Source organism: Leptopilina heterotoma, unplaced genomic scaffold (genome assembly GCF_015476425.1).
Source record: "Leptopilina heterotoma isolate Lh14 unplaced genomic scaffold, ASM1547642v1 Lhet_247, whole genome shotgun sequence".
NCBI classification, from domain to species: domain Eukaryota; kingdom Metazoa; phylum Arthropoda; class Insecta; order Hymenoptera; family Figitidae; genus Leptopilina; species Leptopilina heterotoma.
In genome coordinates, this window is record NW_025110963.1 from 460,487 (window position 1) to 481,226 (window position 20,740).

Below are 20,740 nucleotides of genomic sequence, written 5' to 3' on the forward strand. Positions count from 1 at the left end.
AAGTTTTCTGATATTAAGGGGAAAAAACGCTTTCGAAAAGTACTGTTCCTGAAAACATTAAATTTCAATAATTCGAAACTTCTGTAATTTTCATCAAATCTTAAAATAAAAAAATCCATTTTCATTTTTTTTTTTTTTGATACAGAGTCAAAAGAAATTATTCTAATCAAATCTAATTTTTGAATGGAAATATTATCAAAAATATATTAAGTACATATTTTATTTAAAAATAAATAATATTGGCCACTATTAATTAATTATTTTATAAAATGCTTAATATTTTATTTAAAAATGTACATTATTCAATATATAAAAATCTTGCATCTTTCCTTATAACTACAAATAGAAAAACTGTACATTATACAAAGTAGAATGTTAATTTGTTAATTTCCAATTAAGCCTCTTTGCTTTTTGTTATTTCTTCTACTAATTTTTTAAAGACTTGGGCGACTTGACTATCAGGAAAAGTTGTAAGAACACAACTGCCTTTATCTGCCAATTTACTAATCACTGGGTCGATAGGCAGCTTTGCTAAAAATGGAACTTTCACCATTTCTGACAATGACACACCACCGCCTGATGAAAAAATGTTTGTGCATTCCTACAAATTAAATTTATTTCTCATTTACAATTCTTCTTCATAGGGGGCCACTTTTATCAATTTATTTTTTCAAAACCAATTTTTCCAAAAATGTTTGTTTTCAAAAATAATATTTCCAAAAAGTTATTTTTCCAAGACTAATAATTTTTTAATTTTTCTATATTCAGTTGTATATAGGAATTATTATATATATGTCCTTTTTCACAAAACAAGTTCCACTGAAAGCAACTTTGTGAAACTTTGGATCTTTTGGATCAAATTCTTTGGAATTGGTTTGGAAAAATCACCCCCAATCTTTTTTTTAAACTACTTGATTATAAAATATAATTTGTGATTAGCTTACTTTACACGTTGGGCAGACATACCCACTCATATTTTCAATAATTCCTATTATGGGTAATCCAGTTTTACGGCAAAATGTCACTTCTTTTAGAACGTCATCTACTGCAATGGCTTGTGGTGTTGTTACTATTATTGCCCCGTCACATGTGACTTTCCTATTAATTAGATAAATTATTTAATTCAAATTTGAACAAGAAGTGCCCCAAGAAAGCATTCACTTTTAATTTTATCTAACAATATTTCGAATTTGGAAAAAAAATTACGTATCTGTTTTTTAAAACCATTTTTCGAGGTCACCTAAAAGGTGATTTGTAATCTTAATTTAATTTAATTTTTCAAATTTTATTCAATTTTCAAGTATAGGTAATAGTTTTTGAAACTTAACTTTCTCATCCAAAAATATCAAAAATACCTAAGTGATATTATTCTTAAATAAATAAATAACAAAACCAGGGATCAATTTTGGAAAAAAACTAAGTCAGGGTTCCCACAGGTCAGGGATATCAGGGGAATTAGAATTGGTAAGAGAAATCAGGGAAAAGTCAGGGATTTTTATTAAAAGTAACTAGAAAAAATTAAATTTTTAGAATTCATAAGAAAATTCTGGATTTTTTGGTGTCTTTTCTTATTGCCTTATAAACTATGAAACTAACACGAATTCTAATAAAAAACCTTCAAAATTTTTTTCTATTTCTGACAGGAATGAATTTTTTAATATTATTATTTAATTATTTCAAAAGTTTTAACGCAATTTATCTTGATAAATAATAAAATTCTTCACAGAAATTCAATTATTTTTAGGAATTTTAATAAAATTCTTTGAAAAATTCAATTATTTTCATAAATAACAATGTTCATCACAAGAATTCAATTATTTTCAAAAGTAATAAAATTCTTCGAAGAAATTCAATTATTTTTAAAAATTTTAGCAAATATATCGTCAAGAACTCAATTATCTTTAATAGCAAAATTTATTGCCAAAAATTCAATTATTTTCTCAAATTTAAATAAAATTCTTTGCAAAATTTAAATTATTTTCAAAAGTTTATCGCAATTCAATCATTTTCAATATTTACTATTTTCATAAAAATAAAATATTTAATTATTTTCATATAGAAGAATTCCAAATATTTTTAATACAATTTTAAATAAATTCCTCGAAAAATACAATTATTCCTCAAAATTGTATTAATTTTATTAAAACTTGACGAAAGAATTCAATTTTAAGAAACATTCAATTATTCAATAAAATAATAAAATTTGTTGCAATAATTCAATTATTTTCATAAATAACTTTTAATTTAGAGTGAATCAGAATATTAATTAGGGTCTTTTTTTGAAAATTCAATTTTTATTAAAAATTCGCTCTTAGAAGAAGAATCTCAAGCTGTAAAAACATTAAATAGGAAAATAAATATGTAAAAAAGAAAAACTATTCTTTGTTTTTTATGCCTTTATTACTGTGAAATAAAGTTTTATTTATTTCATTAGTTCTTTAATAAAGAATAAACTATATGAGAAATTAATAAAATTAATAAGTTCCTGTAAACATGTAAATTGATAAACAATTAATATAACTTTTAATCCAGTATATTGTCAAGGTTCCTATCATTCTTGTCAGACTTGCATTTATCTAGAAGAACTTATTTCCACCATTTAACATATTAAATTAAAATCAAATCATTTTTGAAAACTTCTATGAAAGCGATGTAGCAGAAATTTTTGACCATAGCAAACTGCATAAGAGGCATTTTATTTGAAAACAACCCCCTTATGAACAATTAAATGTAAAGCACTCTTCAAATAATTATTTCTCATTAGCAGTTTTGAAAGAAAAATTTCTTAACTTTACGATAAAATTTTTTTTTTTTAAATTGTATAATTTTTATAAAGTATTAAGCTTGAAAGATCAACTTTTGAATATCTCGAAACACTTTATCTTAGATTTCAATGAAACTTATGTGAAAGTAAAGCTTAAATATTCCATTTGTAATCCTGTTTCTTTTAAGTAGAAATGTTGATGAAACTTTACTAACTAAAGAAAAATATGTAATTGAAAATAATTTAAGAGATATTTTAAAAAATATAAGGGTGAAAACATTATCTTTCAAATAAAGTCGTTGCGGTCTAATTTTTTAAAAAATGGATACTTTTAGAAATGAATCTGTATGATCTCTGGAAAACGAAATGAAAAGAATTATGTTAAAATATTTATTACTTTTCTTAAAATATGAGTGTAAATTGGAGAAGGTGCAGAAAAATGGCACATTTTTAGCAATTAGAAAATATTTAAAAAAAGCATAGAAAAATTCTTAAACGTACAAAAAGAATTATTGATTCATTATTTTCAGGATTTCTTATCACTTTCTTAATTTTTCTTTTAAATATACAAGAAATATTGAGTTGAAAGTATGCGATTCCTGAATTGTTATATATAAAGATTCAAAAATTGCACTATTTATCAGGTTAAAATTGTTTATTTTCTTTTAATTAAAGATGGTTTCTTATTATGAAAGTGATACGAAATCCCGAAAGTTCATAAAAAATACTCTATATTCTGTGAGTATTTATTTATTTCAATAAATTTCCATTTTTTAAAAATTAGGCCGCAACGACTTTATTCGAAATATAATTGTTTGACCCTATTAATTATTTCTCTAGAGATCTGCATTCTCTTGGATGAACCACCTTAAAACAAATTTATTAGTACCTTAGTTCTTCCATAACTGTAATATGCTCATCTGATGTTCCGGGTGGTGTATCTATGATGAGATAATCGATGTCTTGCCAAACTACGTCGTTTAAAAATTGTTTTATCATACTAGCTTTTTTAGGACCTCGCCAAACTACACTGTTGTTTCGATTTTGCAAAATAAATCCTATTGACATGACAGCCAACTTTTGTTCAGCATCGGCATACACTGGTACCCATCTAATAAAATAATTTATTTTTACACATAAATAGAAAAATTTTAATTAATTCGGACACCTTCTTATTTACTTTTTTTATGTAAAATTCAAAATTTCAAAAATGATAGAATTTAAAAATTTGAAATTCAAATTATTTTATAAAAATAAAATATGAATTGGAATTTAATTTTATTACTGTTAATAATTATAATCAATTGTACAATTAAGAAATTTTAGTTTCTATATAGATTAAATTCTTTCTTAAGGTGCTTATTTATTAAATATAATTTTAGATAATTTAGTTAATTAGAAATGATTAAATTTTACGACTTTGAATCAACGATTTTGCCATTTAAAAATAAAGTGAAAATTGAAAATTTTTGTCTTACAATCGAACCTTTACAGTCAAAATTTTAAATTAATTAATTATTTTCAAAGTTGTCAATAAATTAATTTTTGAAATCTTATTTTTCATACAGTTGCTCTTAGTGTAATAAGCAAGAAAGAAATAATAAAATTGTAATACAGAAAGATTCAATAATAAATTTTAAATGGAAATAAATAAATTACTCAACTTTAGATCTTTAATAAAATTTAAAAATTAAAAATATCTAAATTAAAGACTAATAAATTTACTATAAAGTGCCATAATTTTTTCATGCTATAAATATTTTTAAGCTATATTTTAAAAAAGTATTTTAAAAATAGTTTTTTCAATAAAAATTTTTGGTTGTCCGCTTCACGTAGAATGGCCCTAAATATTTTGTATACACCATTGCCTATATACATGGTTTTTTGTTTTCAAAACACATGTCAAATTTTTAAGATTTAATGTGAATACAAGATTATCAGTTTTAATTAAAATAATTATAAAATACACACCCATTTGTCGACTGATAAACATCTTTGCCTTCTAAATTTAATAAATAAGGAACACTAGGACCACAAAGGTCCACATCGAGAATACCCACCTGAAATAAATGTTTTATTGCATATATTCCATGTAAACATAACCTCAAAAACATATTCTTTAAAGAAACTTACTTTAAATCCAGATTCTTTTAATGACAAAGCCAATTGTGTACTAACTGTTGATTTTCCAACTCCTCCCTTACCAGAAAGGACCAGTAATATATGTTTAATACCTTCCAACATTTTAAAATACTATTAAAATTCGCTTCTTTGCGGTGTGCGCTGAATCAACTTTTGAATCACGCCTCTGCAAGTTTCCAAGAAAAAAATAAGACTCTCCTTCAACAGCTGAGCAAGGAACAAACGTATATATTCCGTATATTCTATGCTGTATAACGTAATTTTTTTTTAAATTAACAATTTTTTGAAAACAATGTTAAAGTTAATAAATATTTTTGCAGTAATAGTTTTTTATGTGAGAATTAGAACGTTACTTTTATTATAAATAATCTTTAACAAATTTTTAATAAATTTCTAGAAATAATTATTTCTAAGTTTGAATTTTTTTATATAAATTAAAATGTGAAAAATAAAATATTTTTAAAAACAATTAATTTGTTTAATTGTTTTTAGTTTGACATTTGACCTTTGATACGATGACAGCGCCAAAGAGGGAGATACTTCAACTTTCATAAAAGAAACATTCCCTTCCTGGAAGTAAAATAATCAATAAAATTTACAGTAATAACTTACAAGTTGGTCACAACACAAGTAGAAATAAAAATGGTAAAAATTAAAAAAAAAAATTAATCACAAATTATTGAATTTATTAATTATTTTTTTCTCTGCACTTCACAAATTTTTTAAATTAAAAACTCATTTTCAAATCAATATATTTCTAAGCACCGCCTAACAAACACTTCTATAGAATATTTTAAATAAAATATATATATTTTATTTAAAATATTTATATTATATTTCTTTTATATATATTTCACGATAGCATTTTATGAATGTTTTAATATTATTTCTACATTTTAAATCCTTATATGTTTTAATTATATCACGTTTATTTAAAGTTTATTTAACAAATGTTTGTAAAAATAACAAACATTTGTTAAATAAACTTTATTGTATATATCTAAACAATTTTTGTTTGTTAAAATTATTGAATTAAAATTAACTGTATATTAATATAAATTTATTAATTTTAACAAAAACCAGAAGAAATTTTTTTTTTCTTTATCAATAATGTTAGAAAAGCAGTTTTGTTATTGTTTCCGCAAAATGAAATAAATTTTCTTTCCTTTCTGCAAAACCTTTTCATAAAGATTTTCATAAGCACTCAAGGCACAGATTATTTAAACCTGGTTTAATAGTGGTACTTTTGTTTTTGCTGTTCGAAAGTATTGTCAAAATATTCAAAAAAAATTTTTATTTGAAATCGCGCATGGGTAACAATAAGCTAAGCTATTTTAATTTGCGCGCTAAATTTTTAAAGCTATTTATCATTTTTTAAGGGCAGGGTACACCGATATTTTTAACTATATCAAGAAAATAATTCCAATATAATAATTTATAATAATAAATATTCCACAAAATTATTTTTAAAGTAATTTTGTGAGGAATCCAATGGTCAGAAAATAAAATCGGTCAGAAAATATTTTGACCCTTTTTGAATTTTTATTTTTCTTAAAAATTGGTGGATTTGGAAATTCATGTGGAATTTTGTCGAAAATATGTTTTTGAATCCAGAAAAAAATTTCCAAATGAAAAAATTAATTTTCATAATTTTTGAAGCATTTTTTTAAAAAAAATCTTTGTTTTAGTTGCTAAAAAATGCCATTGATATTCAATTTTTGTATATAATGGAAATTCAATTGTTTATTTTTCTATAACTAATATCAGATCATAATTTTTATATTATGTAAAAAATACAGAATATAAAAAAATTATGATAAAATTATGATCCGAAAAATAAATTAATTAGAAAAATAAACAAATGAATTTTCAAATAAAAAAAATTAATAATAGGGGTATTTTTAGCATTTTCAGCCTAAAAACGAATTTTTTTTTTCAAAAAATGCTTCCTATTTTAAGAAATTTCCCAAAGAGAAATACCTATAACTCATCAATTTTATGTCAAATTGATCGTCAAATTGATTAATCGAATTTTGACCCCTTTTGATATCAATGACGTTAATTCGACAATAATATTTTTCCGTAATAAATTAATTTTTTGAAGATCTATAATTTTTAATAAAACTTTCTAATTTAAAATTTTTATTTGAAGATTTTTCATTAAGTAATCTTTTAATTTAATTATTTTTAAAATTTGAAATTAAAATTCCTTCAAATATCGATTTTTAAAAGTTTTTATGAAATACTTTAACCGAGACCTGTAAAGTAAACTAATTGAGTCAGAATTTCTCAAACGGATCACATAAAAAAATTTTGTTGTTACAAAATGATGTTGTCCGAAAATGATTAAAAAAATTAAAAATTTTTAAAATTAAAAAAAAATAACATTAAAAATTTTTTTAATGTTATTAACAATTAAGTTTCTTTGTAGTCTTAAATATTATATTTTTAAATTATATTATAATATTATTATATTTTAACCAAAATGTTATATAAATATACTAATAATTTTACTTTTTTCTTAAATAATGACTGTTAACATTTGTATAACTTGTAGATTTAGTAACTTTTTTCGTAATTGACGTACATTTTTTTTCTCAACGATTTTATACTCAGGGGCATGTGGACAATATTCTAGACAATTTTTCTTTTTTTCTAGGAGGCCCTGAACACAATTTGTTATTGACATTTTTCAAACAAATTATATAAAAAACAATTAAAAATGAATTTGTTTAAAAACAAAAATTATTTTTAAATACATTTGTTTCATGACGAAGAAAATCCTTTTCTTTATTTTTAAATAGATCAACTGGATCTCGAGAAAACAATTTTTTTTTTATTTAAAACTACAAAAAAACTAAATTGTTAATATCATTAACAAATCATTTTTTATAGAATTTTTCGGCCGTTTTGTTACCATATGAGGTAAACAAAATCATTTTTGATGGAAAAAACATTTTTCTTTAATGGTCTGTTTGAGAAATTCTGACTCAATTACTTTTTAAATAAAAAAACAAAATTTTTAATTTTAAGTAAAAATTGTTTGTTCTAACTAAAATTAGAATATATTATTAATTATCAACTTTCTTAATTACATTTTAGCATTAAATTGAGAAATTTTGACTTTCATCAAATTCACGTATATAATTTGATGAAAATTAAAATTTAAAAAAAATGCATAAAATTTAATATACAAGCAAATTAATTTAATAATATTAATTAGTACAATTACTTAACACTACTACCGGTCAAAATTGGGAAAACAACCATTTTCATATAAAAATTTTTAAAACATAAAATTTATGGAAACTACAATTTTTTTATTTTTTGAAAGATATACATTTTTTTAAAGAACAAATTCTTACAGAAGTCCTTTGGACAGTACACTGAAAAAAAAAGTTCATTGAATCAAGTAAATGCATTTTCTTGACCTGATTTACTTGAAACAAACCCATATTTTCTTATTGGAAGAAATTTATTTTCTTGTGTCAAGTAATTTTGAGCATTGATCAAAGTTATTGGAATAAGAAAATATGGGTTTGACATAAGTAAATATCTTACTGTTTCAAACGAACTGTTTTACATGCGCCAAGTCTCGAAAAAGTATTGAATCAAGAATATCATGTTCTCACGTCAAGTAATTTACCTTGAGTCATTTGGTATCTTGAGTCAAATAATTTTTTTATTTCCTTTAAAGCAACTATTTATTTCATCCAACACCCATAGTCTTGAGCCAAGAAAATGGGAAGATTAATACAAGTTAATAATTGTTTCAACTCAATTAAAAATTATTTTGTTTCAAAGAAATATTAATTAATCTAAGCATTTCTTTTACTTGAAGCATTTCTATATTCTCATGTTTCAAAATCATTAATTTCTTGCGAGAATGTTATATTTTCTGGAATGAAATATTTTATTTATTCAATTCAATTAAGTGTAAGATCTTAATATAAGTAAATATTTGTTTCAAGTCGATTAAAAATTATATTCAATTAATCCCATATTTATTTGAAGAAAGAAATTCATTTTCTTGTGTCAAGTAATTATTAGCATTGAACAGAATTCTTGAATTAAGAATGTAGTATTTGGCGGAACTAAATATGTAATTATTTCAACCAAATATTTTACTTTTCCGAAGTACCAAAAAGTATTGAATCTAGAATATCATGTTCTTAAGCGAAATAATAAAGTATTGTCTGGAGAATTCATGTTTCTTGAATCGAATCATTTTATTTATTTGCTTTGAAACTTTTTTTTACTTAACACAATGCCGGTGTTCTTGATCCAAGAAAATATTTTTCTTCAAATGTATATGCAACTTAAATATCAGTTTTTGAAAACTGTCCATTGAGGCTAGGATGGCATAGTGGTAGCGTGACGGCTTCTGGTGCGTGCAACCCGAGTTCAATTCCTCCGACCGTGGAAAATTTTCTTTCAAGGTATATTTGTTGTATTTGTGTTAAGTATTAATTAAATGTAAATATATATGTAAAATAATAATTATTTAATTATTTAAATAAAAAATATAAATGTTAATTAATTAAATAATAAAAATGTTTGACCTAAGTATTAGAAAAGATGGGATGGAGGTAAGGGGGGGGGGGTAATTTAAGTAAATAATTTACTTGTATTGAGAAAGTATTTTTTTGATTGAAAACTATAAATTTTCTCAAATCAAGAAAATATTTTCTCGGACAGAGAACATACTTTCTTGATTTGATACATAAATTATTTTGAATTAATATATTCTGCATTTCTTACATGCTACTTAATTTCTTGGTAGAATTCCATATTTTCTTGGATCAAGAATATCTGTTCTTCTCACAAAATAAATGTTTTCTTCATTTAATCTTGAATTACTTGAACGAACGTTACAAAACATTGAATGAATCGAATAAAATAATTCAATCATCTATATATATTCTTAGAACAAGAAAATATTTTATTCATTTAATACATTTTATATTTCGTATAAGAAGACTAACTTCTTGGTCGAATTCCATATTTTCTTGGATCAAGAATATATGTTCTTCTCCCAAATATCCTATGTCAAGAAAATCGTTTTCTTGAATCAATACTTTAATAGTCTTGGCCGTATTCAATCCCACGATTTACTTCAACCAAGAAAAATTTTCTTGGTTCAATACTTTTTTTTTTTTCAGTGTATTTTATTTAGATATATATTTTCTCGGATATTTTAAAAAAATCGTAATTTTCAATGTTTTACAAAAATTTGAATAACATCTAAAATAATGAACGCTTTTGAATGATTTTAGGATTATTTTAAAGATCATTTTCTGCAGTATGAGAATTACACTTATAGACGCATTAACGTGTAATTTTTTTCTTTAAAAATGCTGGTCCTCAAAGTTAGACAGAAAAAATTCAAGAAATTTGAATTAATTTTTTTGTACTAAAAACTACATATTCTAGAAAATATATAAAACATAATTATGGTGTAGATTTTTCCATGTAATAAAAAAAATATGGATTTCAAAAATTATTTTTTTGTTAATAAGATTGTTTCAAATTGATTGAATTTTTTTGGTCCAAGTTTGACGCCCTGAATACTAAGAAAAAAATTACACGTTATAATGCCTATATTATAAGTAATTCCCATTCTGTAGAAAATCACATTTAAAATAAGTCTAAGTTCATTAAAAAGCGTTCATTATTTTAAAAGTTATTTTTTGTGAAACATTGAAAATGACGATTTTTTAAAAATATCTAAATAAAATATTGGCCAAATGACTTTTGAAAGATCTTGTTCTTTTCAAAATTTTATGATCTTTCAAAAAATAAAAACAAACGAAATTTTAGTTTCCATAAGTTTTATGTTTTAAAATGTATCTTTCATTTAGCTGAAAATGGGTGGTCTCTCAATTTTAGTTATTTAGTGTATGTAATGAAATTTTACATTTATTTGTGTTGTACTTTTCTAATATTAAAAGAGAATTAATATAAAAATTATATAAATCCATTATAAATTAAAATTTTTCTCCATAATTTTTAACACACCAATTATTAATTACTTGTTATTACAAAATTATGTATTTTTTGAAGATTCTGTCAAGAACAAAACCAGTTTCGGCTGATGGAGGAAAGAAATCAGTTTCTAAGAGGGATACTCCAAAATTGGAAGAATTCATCAAGAAAAGAGATTATACAGGAGCAGTGACATTCTTAGAATTTAATGAATCATCCTCGCCTAACATAGAAATTGATCTGTGGATTGCTTACTGTTATTTTCATCTAGGAGATCACAGGAAAGCAGCAACAATCTATGAAGATATGCAAAATAAAAATCTACCCACGAAGCCTCTGGAATTATTGACTTACTTAGCTTGCTGCTATTTCTTCTTAGGAATGTATTCAGAAGCTGAAAAAATTCTTTCACGTGCACCAGAAAGTTCCTTAAAGACAAGAATTTTATTTCACTTGTGCCACAAAATGAATGATGACGAGAAGTTAAAAGTGTATCACACAAAATTGGAAGATGTCATTGAAGATCAATTAAGTTTGGCATCTATTCATTACTTAAGGGCACATTATCAGCAAGCGATTGATATTTATAAAAAGGTTCTTCTAAGTAACCGGTAAGAAAAAAGAATTTCTAAAAATAGTATATTAATAAACAGTATAAGGTAATTAAGGTAATTAAATCTTTTAAAATTTCTTTTCCGGGGGTTTTCGGGGTCAAAAAAATACTTTGCACCCTTTTACAAGAAATCAACTATTTTATCATGTTAGTAAATATCTGAACGTAGATATTTATTCATTTCAGGGATTATTTTGCCCTTAATGTTTATGTGGCATTGTGTTATTACAAACTGGATTACTATGACGCTGCTCAGGAAGTTCTTCAAGTCTACTTGCAACGATATCCTGATAGTGCAATCGCAATTAATCTCAAAGCATGCAATCACTTTCGACTTTACAACGGAAAAGCTGCTCAGGCCGAAATGAAAAATCTAACTGAAAAACTTTCAGGATCCTGCAATTTTGGGAATGATTTAATACAGCATAATATGGTGGTATGTCTCAATTTATTAATATTATAAAGTAACATTCCTTGTAATGCAAATAACAGGGTTGCCACTGGTCTGGGAAATCAGGGAAAAGTAAGGGATTTTTATTAAAAGTACTGGAAAAAATTAAATTTTTAAAATTCATGAGAAAACTCTGAATTTTGATGGTTTTTTGTTTGCCTTATAAACTATGAAGTTACCAGGAATTCTAATACAAAAATTTCAATTTTTTCGATTTCTGACAAAAATTAATTTTTTTGTATTATTTAATTATTTTAAAAGTTTTAACTCAATTATCTTCATAAATAACAAAAATCTTCATTGAAATTCAATTATTTTTAGGAAATTTAATAAAATTCTTCGCAAAATTCAATTATTTTCAAAACTAATAAAATTCATCGTAAAAATTAAATTATTTTCAAAAATTTGAATGAATATCTCGTCAAGAATTCAATTATATATTCAAAAGTAATAAAATTCTTCTCGGAAATTAAAATATTTTCAAAAATTTTAATGAAATTCTTGTCAAATTTCAATTATTTTCAAAAATTTTACTCAATTTAATGCTTTTCAATGTCCTTTATACTTTAATAAAATTTTCCAAAAGAATTAAAATTAATAAAATTCTACGCAAATATTAAATTATTTTCATAAATAAAGAAAATTCCTTTTAGGAATTCAATCAATGTTTGTATTTAAATAATTTAATTCTCGTAAAATTTTCTAATAAAAATTGATTATATCGTGAATTTTTAGAAATAATTGAATTTTAAAAACGTTTCAAATTAAAATCTTTTAAAATTTGAATTTTTCTTATTTTTAATTGATAATTTTGTAGAACTATTTTTTTGAAAAAGGTTTAAATGATTTTTTTAAAAAATTATTTCAAGTTTTTATTTTATAAATATTTAATATTTAATTGAAGGAACTTTTTTTAAAATTATTAAAAATAATTACATTTTTCAAAGAATTTACTTAAAATACAATTGTATTAAAAATAATTGAAATCCTGTGAATAATTTTATTATTTATGAAAATAATTGAATTCTTGCAACGAATTTTACTAAATTTTTTTTAAATAATTGAATTCTTCTGAGAAAATGTTGTCAAGTTTGAATATAATCGACGAAAGAATTCAATGTTAAGAAACATTCAATTATTCAATAAAATAATAAAATTCGTTGCAATAAAATAATAAAATTCTTTTCCAAAATTCAATTATTTTCATACATAAGTATAAAAATTTATCACAAGAATTAAATTCTTTTGAAAAGTAATAAAATACTTTGCAGAAATTAAATTATTTTCAAAATTTGTGAAAAATTCTCGTCAAGAATTAAGTTATTTTTGTAAATAGATAGCTTAATTCTTCTCAAAAAGTATATTATTTTGAAAAATTTCAATAAAATTCTTGGCAAAATTTCAATTATTTAAACAAAAATTTAATAAAATTCTTCGAATGAATGCAATTATTTTCATAAATTATTAGGTATTTAAATTCTTCTCATGAATTAAATTATTCACAAAAATTTTAATAAAATTCTTCAAAAGTTTTCAATTATTTTCAAAAATTGTAATAAAATTCTTTAATTCAATAAATTTCTGTAAAATTTTGATTAAATTCCTTAAAAGAAATTAATTATTTTCAAAAGTTGTTAATAAAATTCTTCATAGAAGTTCAATTTTAAAAAATATTGAATTATTCAATAAATTATTTATTTTTGTATTTAAATAATTGAATTCTCGTAGAATTTTCATAATAAAAATTTTTTTTCAAAATAAATTTCATTTAAAATTTTAGATTATAATAATTGAATATTAAAAGCATTATAGCGTAAATTTTTAGCAATAATTATTGAATTTTTAAAAGGTTTCAAATTAAAATCTTTGAAAATTTGAATTTTTCGCACTTTTAACTAACAATTCTGTAAAATTAATTTTTTTGAAAAAGTTTTCGAAGAATTTTAATTTCTTTGTAAAAATAATACTTAATGATTAAATATTTATTTAAAAATGAAGATATTGATGTTTTCGAATAATTTTCCAATAAAAGAAATTCGTAAATAAATGAAATAGATCATTTTTTTGAGTATCTAATAATTTTGAGAGTGAAACAGAATAATCTTGAGGGTCAGGGAAAAAGTCAAAATTCTGTCTGGAAATCAGGGAAAAGTCAGGGAAGAACAAAATTAAATTTTTTTGGCAACCGTGAAATATTTGATGATTTAAAAAATTCAAAATGGCGGTTATAATATGGTGGATAATTTCAAGATTGATGCAATTTGATCGAAATTTACTTCTCGGGGGTTTTTGGGGTCGCTAAATCCAAATTTGATGTCAAAATTAAAAATTGATGTCAATATGACGACAAATATTTTACAAATGAATTAGAATCTGATGTCATCAGACTTTAAAAATGCAAAATGGTTTGTAAAATGTATAAAAGTGTAGCGTACGGTTTAGTAATTGAAAAAGTAAAAAAAAATTTTTACAATTTCACATTAAATTCGAATTTAATAACTTTAAAAACTCCCGAGTAAATATTTTTAGACAAAATTAATTCGTCAACTTTTAAAAAATTGGTCGTCATATTGGATCCGACATTTTGGATTTTGAAAATCTGATATCAAATTCGTAATCAGCGACCTCGAAAATCCCCGAGAAATTAATTGTGGTCGAAACGCAGAAATTTAAAAATTATCCGCCATATTGGATCCGCCATTTTCGATTTAGGAAAAGTAACCTCAAAATTCGAATTCAGCGAAAAAACCCAAAAACCTTACATATGATGAAATGACATTTTTTTGGAAACTTTTTCTTCTGACTGTTTTAGACATATAAGCGATTTTTAACTGGACTGCGAAGGAGTATCATTATCATTAAAATTATATTGGATGATTTATTTTAATTGTGGATTAATTATTCATGTAATTAAACAGGTATTTCGAGCAGGTGAAGGAGCATTACAAGTGCTTCCAAATTTAGTTGACGTTATACCAGAGGCTCGATTGAATTTAGTAATATATTATTTGCGACATGATGAAATTCAAGATGCTTATGAACTTATAAAAGATCTTGAACCAACAGTGCCTCAAGAATATATTTTAAAAGGAATAGTAAATGCAGTTATTGGTCAAGAAACTGGATCTGTAAGTTTTTTTTAATACATATTTTTGAAATTAACAACTTTTTAAACTAATGAATTTCTTTTTAGCGAGAAAATATAAAAATCGCTGAACAATATTTTCATCTAGTGGGTTCATCAACTTCAGAATGTGATACAATTCCCGGTAGACAATCAATGTCTTCCTGCTTTTTTCTGTATCGACAATTTGAAGAAGTCTTGGTTTATTTGAACTCTATAAAAACTTATTTTTCTAATGAAGATAACTTTAATATGAATTACGCTCAAGCGCAAACTGCAGCAGGTTATTACAAGGAAGCAGAAGAAGCTTTTCTTGCTGTTCGAAACGAAAAATACAAAAACGATTACACCTACATCAGCCTTCTTTCTTATTGTTGTAAGTTTCTGCTTCAAAGAAAAAATTTTAAAAAAAAATTTACTTTTTAGAAATAACTTTAATTCATTATATTGATATTTTAATAAAGAATTATTAAAATGATTTTAGATATAATGAACAAAAAAAGTCAATTTGCTTGGGAACTCTACATGAGAATGGACACTTCTTCGGAATCATTTAATCTTCTTCAGTTAATTGGAAACACTTGCTATAAAGTTGGTGATTTTTGGTATGCAACTAAGGCTTTTGATATGCTCGAGAGAATGGATTCGACACCTGAAAATTGGGAAGGAAAACGTGGTGCTGCTTGTGGAACATTTCAATATATTATTGCAGAAAAGTTACCCAAGTTCGTATCACTCTTGTTTCATTACATTATCTATTATTTCAGGGTTGCCACGCTTCTCCCTATTTCAAATTTCCTGACTTTCCCAGAGTTTCCAGGTTAAAAAACGAAATTTTTCCAGGTTTCTAAAACTACATTTATTTTTTACCAAATTCAATAACATAATTCCTGATATCAAGAAATTTTTTTGTCTTTTTCTCTAAAGAATATTCTGATTCACTCTAAAAATGATTACATACTCAAAAAAATGTAATACATTTATTTACGAATTTATTTAATTGTAAAATTATTCGAAAGCATCAATAACTTCTTCTTTTAAAATAGTTGCCACAGAACCTGGAAATCCTGGAAAACGTATGGTACTTAGAAAATTGTATCGAAAACCTGGAAATAGTATGAAATTTTAAAAAATTTCAGGAATTTTGTTTGTCTTAAAAGATTTTTAACAAAATTTTAGTTTCAAATTAAAAAATGTTTTTATCTTATCGTCATATAAAAATCTCTACGCGGAAGAAAAAATTTTTGGCTCGTAATTATTATTAAGTTTTTGGTATTTGAAAAATTGAAAATATAAAACATGAAGATATCGATTATATTTTATATATTATAAGAATATTGTAATGTAACTACATCAAAATTATTTACATCATTTCAATTCAATTATTATTTTCCAGAACTTTTAACTAAAATTCTTCTTTAAATCAATCATTTTCAATAATTTTTGAAAAAGTTCTTTGAGAATTTTCTAATCCATTCACAAAAAAAACGATAATCTAAATTTAAGAATATAATCTTGTCTCCTATTTAAGTATATTTTCCATATATTTTATTCTTAAAGTTAGAATATAAGGTATTATTAAAATAGAAAAAATTTTCTTAAAAAATAAGAATATTTCTGATTCTAAGAACTTTTTTTTATTTAAGGAATATTACATTCTAACTTTAAGAATAAAATACGTAGAAAATATAGTTAAGAGGCAAGATTGTATTCTAAAATTTAGAATATTGTTTTTTCGGTGTTTGTTTACAATTCAATTTTACTAAATTTCTATTATTCGGAATTTCTTCAATATTAAATATATATTAGAAAATAAAAACTTCAAATAATTTCAACAAAATTCAATTACACTTTTTCAAAAAAAATTAATTCTACAGAATTGCCAGTTAAAAATAAATAAATAAAAAAAAAAATAAATAAATAAATAAATAAAATAAAATAAAAAAAAATAAATAAATAAAATAAATTATAAAAAATAAATATAAATTATAAAAATAAATTTTATTTAGTTAATAGTATGCAAAATTTTAATTTTCAAAGATTTTAATAAGCAACGTTTTTAAAATTCAATTATTTCCAAAAATTCACGCTATACTCATATTTAAATAATCATTTTTAAATCAATTTTTATTAGAAAATTCAACGAGAATTCAATTATTTAAATACAAAAATAATTTATTGGGTAATTGAATGTTTCTTGAAATTGAATTCTCATAAAGAATTTTATCAACAATTTTTTATGTAATTGAATTCTTTTGACGGATTTTAATAAAATTTTTAAGAATAATTTCATTTTAAATTCTACAATTAGTTTCATTATTTATGAAAGAAAAAATTAATTGCTTAAAAAAATTTTATTATTTATGAAAATAATTTAATTTCTAAAAAGAATTTTATTTATTTAAGAAAATAATTGAATTCCTATAAAAATTCTATTATTTATGAAAATAATTAAATGTTTGCGTAGAATTTTATTAAAATTTTTTTTAAATAATTGAATTCTTTGGAAAATTTTATTAAAATAGTGGATATTGAAAAACATTGAATTGAGCACAATTTTTGAAAATTGTAATTGAATTTTAAAGAAGAATTTTATGATTTTTAAAGATAATTGAAATTTTTATGAGAATTTATTTAAATTTTTGAAAATAATTGAATTTCTGCAATCAGTTGTAACTTTTCCAAAATTCAATTTTTTTACTGTAGGTATTTAACTAAAATTGTTCTATATAAATCCATTACCTATTTTTAATAATTAATTAAATAAATATTAAAATTAATTTGAAACCTTTTTAAAATTCAATTTTTAAAAATTTTAAGCTATAATGCTTTTATATTTAATTATAATCTAAAATTTTAATTAAAATTTATTTTTGAATCAATTTTTATTAGAAAATTCTACGAGAATTCAATTATTTAAATACAAAAATAATTTATTGGGTAATTGAATGTTTCTTGAAATTGAATTCTCATAAAGAATTTTATCAACAATTTTTTATGTACCTAATTCAATTATTTTGATGAATTTTAATAAAATTTTCCAGAATAATTACATTTCTGGAGGTATTCGAAAAAAAATTGTATTAAAAATAATTGGATTCCAAAAAAGAATTTTATTACTTTTGAAAATAATTGAAATTTTGACGAGAATGTTTACAAATTTTCAATTTTTTTAACATTTTACATTTTTCAAATGTAATTGAATTTCTGCAATCAGTTGTAATAAATTCTTTTTACTGTTTTTAACTAAAATTCTTCTATAAATCCACTATTTTTAATAATTAATTAAATATGTAAATAAATATTAAAAATTTAACTTATTTTAGAACAAATTGAATTTTCACAAATTTTCAAAAATCTATTTGCAATTTCGAATTTAATTCATTAAAAATTGAAATTTTATAAAATTTCAAATTAAAATCTTTTGAAGTTGATCTGAAATATTTAAAAGTAAAATTATTCATTAAAGAATTTCTAAGTAATAATTTTATTTGAAATAAATTGTTGACAGAAATAGAAAAAATTGAAGGTCTTGTATTGGAATGCGTGGTAATTTCATAGTTTATGGGCAAACAAAAAATACATAAAAATTCATAATTTTCTTATGAATTCTAGAAATTGAATATTTTTCCAGTACTTTTAATAAAATTCCCTGACTTTTACAGGTTTTTTCAATGTTTATAAAAATTCCTGACATTTCCAAGTTTTCAGGTCACGTGGCAACCTTGTATTTTCAAAGAATTATATAGTAATTAATTTTTTACAGGGAACTTTTACCAGAAATTATTCAACTACTTAGGAATACGTCAAACTCACAGTCGGAACAAATAATTCGTGTCATACGAAAATGGGGAAAAGATAACAAAATAGCTTGTTAATTTTTATTTTCCGATAAATGAAATGAAAGAATGAATGAATGAATAAATTTTATACACTAAAATAAGTATAGGTATTTATATAAATAATTTTTTATAAACAACTCATTAAATTTAGATTTAATATAAAATAGATATATTTATTTAAACTGCGATACACTCACTTTTTTCTAAGAATAATTATTAGAATATATATAAATATATATAAAATAATAATCAAAATCATTGTCAAACGAAAGTAATAAATTGTTGAGTTTTACAAAAAAAAAAAAAAAACCACAGGAAATGGCTATATTGGATTTTCGCATTTACTCCAATTTATTTTTTATCCATTATCCCTTTAAACGTAGTAAAGAAAAATAAAGTCTTTGAACTTTCATTCGTCTTTCTTAATAAATGGAGTAGACAGAAGAATGTTCGTTCATATTTGTTCATATACAACATGGACAAATTTTTATTACTTTTTTTATTTCCTGTCCCCCGTATTATAAAGTTTACTTTATAATTTCACTTTTCATTTTTATTTATATAATTTATAAAACTGAATATTTTCGAATGTTAATAATATAAAACATAACAAGAAGAATATATATTTATTTGAAAAGTTTTTATTTATTTTAAATTTATTTATCATCTTTAGTGATAAATGGAAAATAATAGCGTCAAGTAAGTACATAGAAAGAAGAAATCTAAAGAATATTTTTATATTATTTATTTATTATTGAAAAGTTGAAAAGACAGGAAAATTTTTAGAGCATTTATTTGATTTCCTACAGTTACTTTAAAGATCTCTTAGCAATTTTACTTTATGTATAATAAATTCTTTTAAGACATTAAAAACATTAGATAAATAAAAAATAATTCCTAAGATCCGGCAAGGGTCCTCGTGGCATGTGGACTAACTAGAAAATCCCATTAGTAAGAAAAGGACAAAGATATGTCTATCCTTTTTTACTAATGGGATTTTATGGATAGTCCAAAGGACACGATAATTTTAAAAAAAGTAAAATTAATGTTATATTTTCTAAAACTATGAATGTTACAGAAACTAGACAAATGAACCTTTTTAAAATGTACTTATAAAGAAGATAATTGAAAAAAATTCCTTAAAGATTATTTGGGAAAATTACAATATTTTTTGAAAAACACTATTTAAATTGGCTGTTTAACTCTATTGTAAGACTGTCCTCTAACAATTGGTTTCGAATTTCTAGGCTTAAGACAGTGTGCTCAATTCCTAGCATTTAAAATTTTTCTCTGACAGGTATTTTATATTATCATAGGCTTTTGTCTATTTGACTAGTCATTAAGCATTCATTTCAGTATGCAACTGCAGTTTGTACATATTCGATTGGGTTCATTAAAATAAATTATTAAAATTTTTTCTAAACCGTAATGAACAGTCTTACGTTATCTCGACAATTGTTAATCTTTTGTCTTTTATTATTAATTACAATAATTAACTATTTGAATTAATTTTCCATGTATTATTAAGAATTATTAGTATTATTTACTATGTACACTGTTTTAAAAAGGTTTTAATTAATATGAAGACAATATTTCATTGTCGTGTTTCGAATTTTTAAACAGCAACTCTATCTTGCTTTATATTGTCTCCAACTATATTTTCTATTAATCTTAATTTTCTTTGAACTCGATTTTAAACATATTCTCAATATTTTTTCTTTCAATCTACGTACAGTGACGTGAAGTTTAAAGAGGAAATAATAGAAATAAAACGAATAAAAGAAAATTTTTTCCACCTCTTTCTAAAACTGTCCAAAAT

The 20,740-nt window shown here is 22.7% G+C and overlaps 2 protein-coding genes across 4 annotated transcripts; one reads left to right on the forward strand and one right to left on the reverse strand.

Annotated features, from left to right (window-relative positions):
• Positions 1–257: 257 nt before the first annotated feature.
• On the reverse strand, positions 258–5,460 carry LOC122503196 (cytosolic Fe-S cluster assembly factor NUBP2 homolog). 3 transcript variants are annotated; one of them, XM_043613652.1, is made up of 6 exons: positions 5,412–5,460; positions 4,898–5,072; positions 4,736–4,824; positions 3,654–3,875; positions 945–1,098; positions 258–601 (listed from the first exon to the last, which is right to left on the reverse strand). In XM_043613652.1, exons 2-6 carry the CDS (start codon positions 5,006–5,008, stop codon positions 395–397), a joined length of 783 nt encoding a protein of 260 aa, XP_043469587.1. In that variant the 5' UTR covers positions 5,009–5,072; positions 5,412–5,460; the 3' UTR covers positions 258–394. The 3 variants fall into 3 exon arrangements, with proteins under 3 accessions (XP_043469587.1, XP_043469586.1, XP_043469584.1); XM_043613651.1 differs by having other exon boundaries at positions 4,898–5,153; positions 5,412–5,446; XM_043613649.1 differs by lacking the exon at positions 5,412–5,460 and having other exon boundaries at positions 4,898–5,336.
• LOC122503192 (intraflagellar transport protein 56) lies at positions 5,420–19,050 on the forward strand. The gene is made up of 7 exons (XM_043613645.1): positions 5,420–5,551; positions 10,970–11,502; positions 11,691–11,940; positions 14,874–15,083; positions 15,149–15,455; positions 15,564–15,804; positions 18,846–19,050. The coding sequence occupies exons 1-7, from the start codon at positions 5,549–5,551 to the stop codon at positions 18,955–18,957; spliced, it is 1,656 nt and encodes a 551-aa protein (XP_043469580.1). The 5' UTR covers positions 5,420–5,548; the 3' UTR covers positions 18,958–19,050.
• Positions 19,051–20,740: the final 1,690 nt, after the last annotated feature.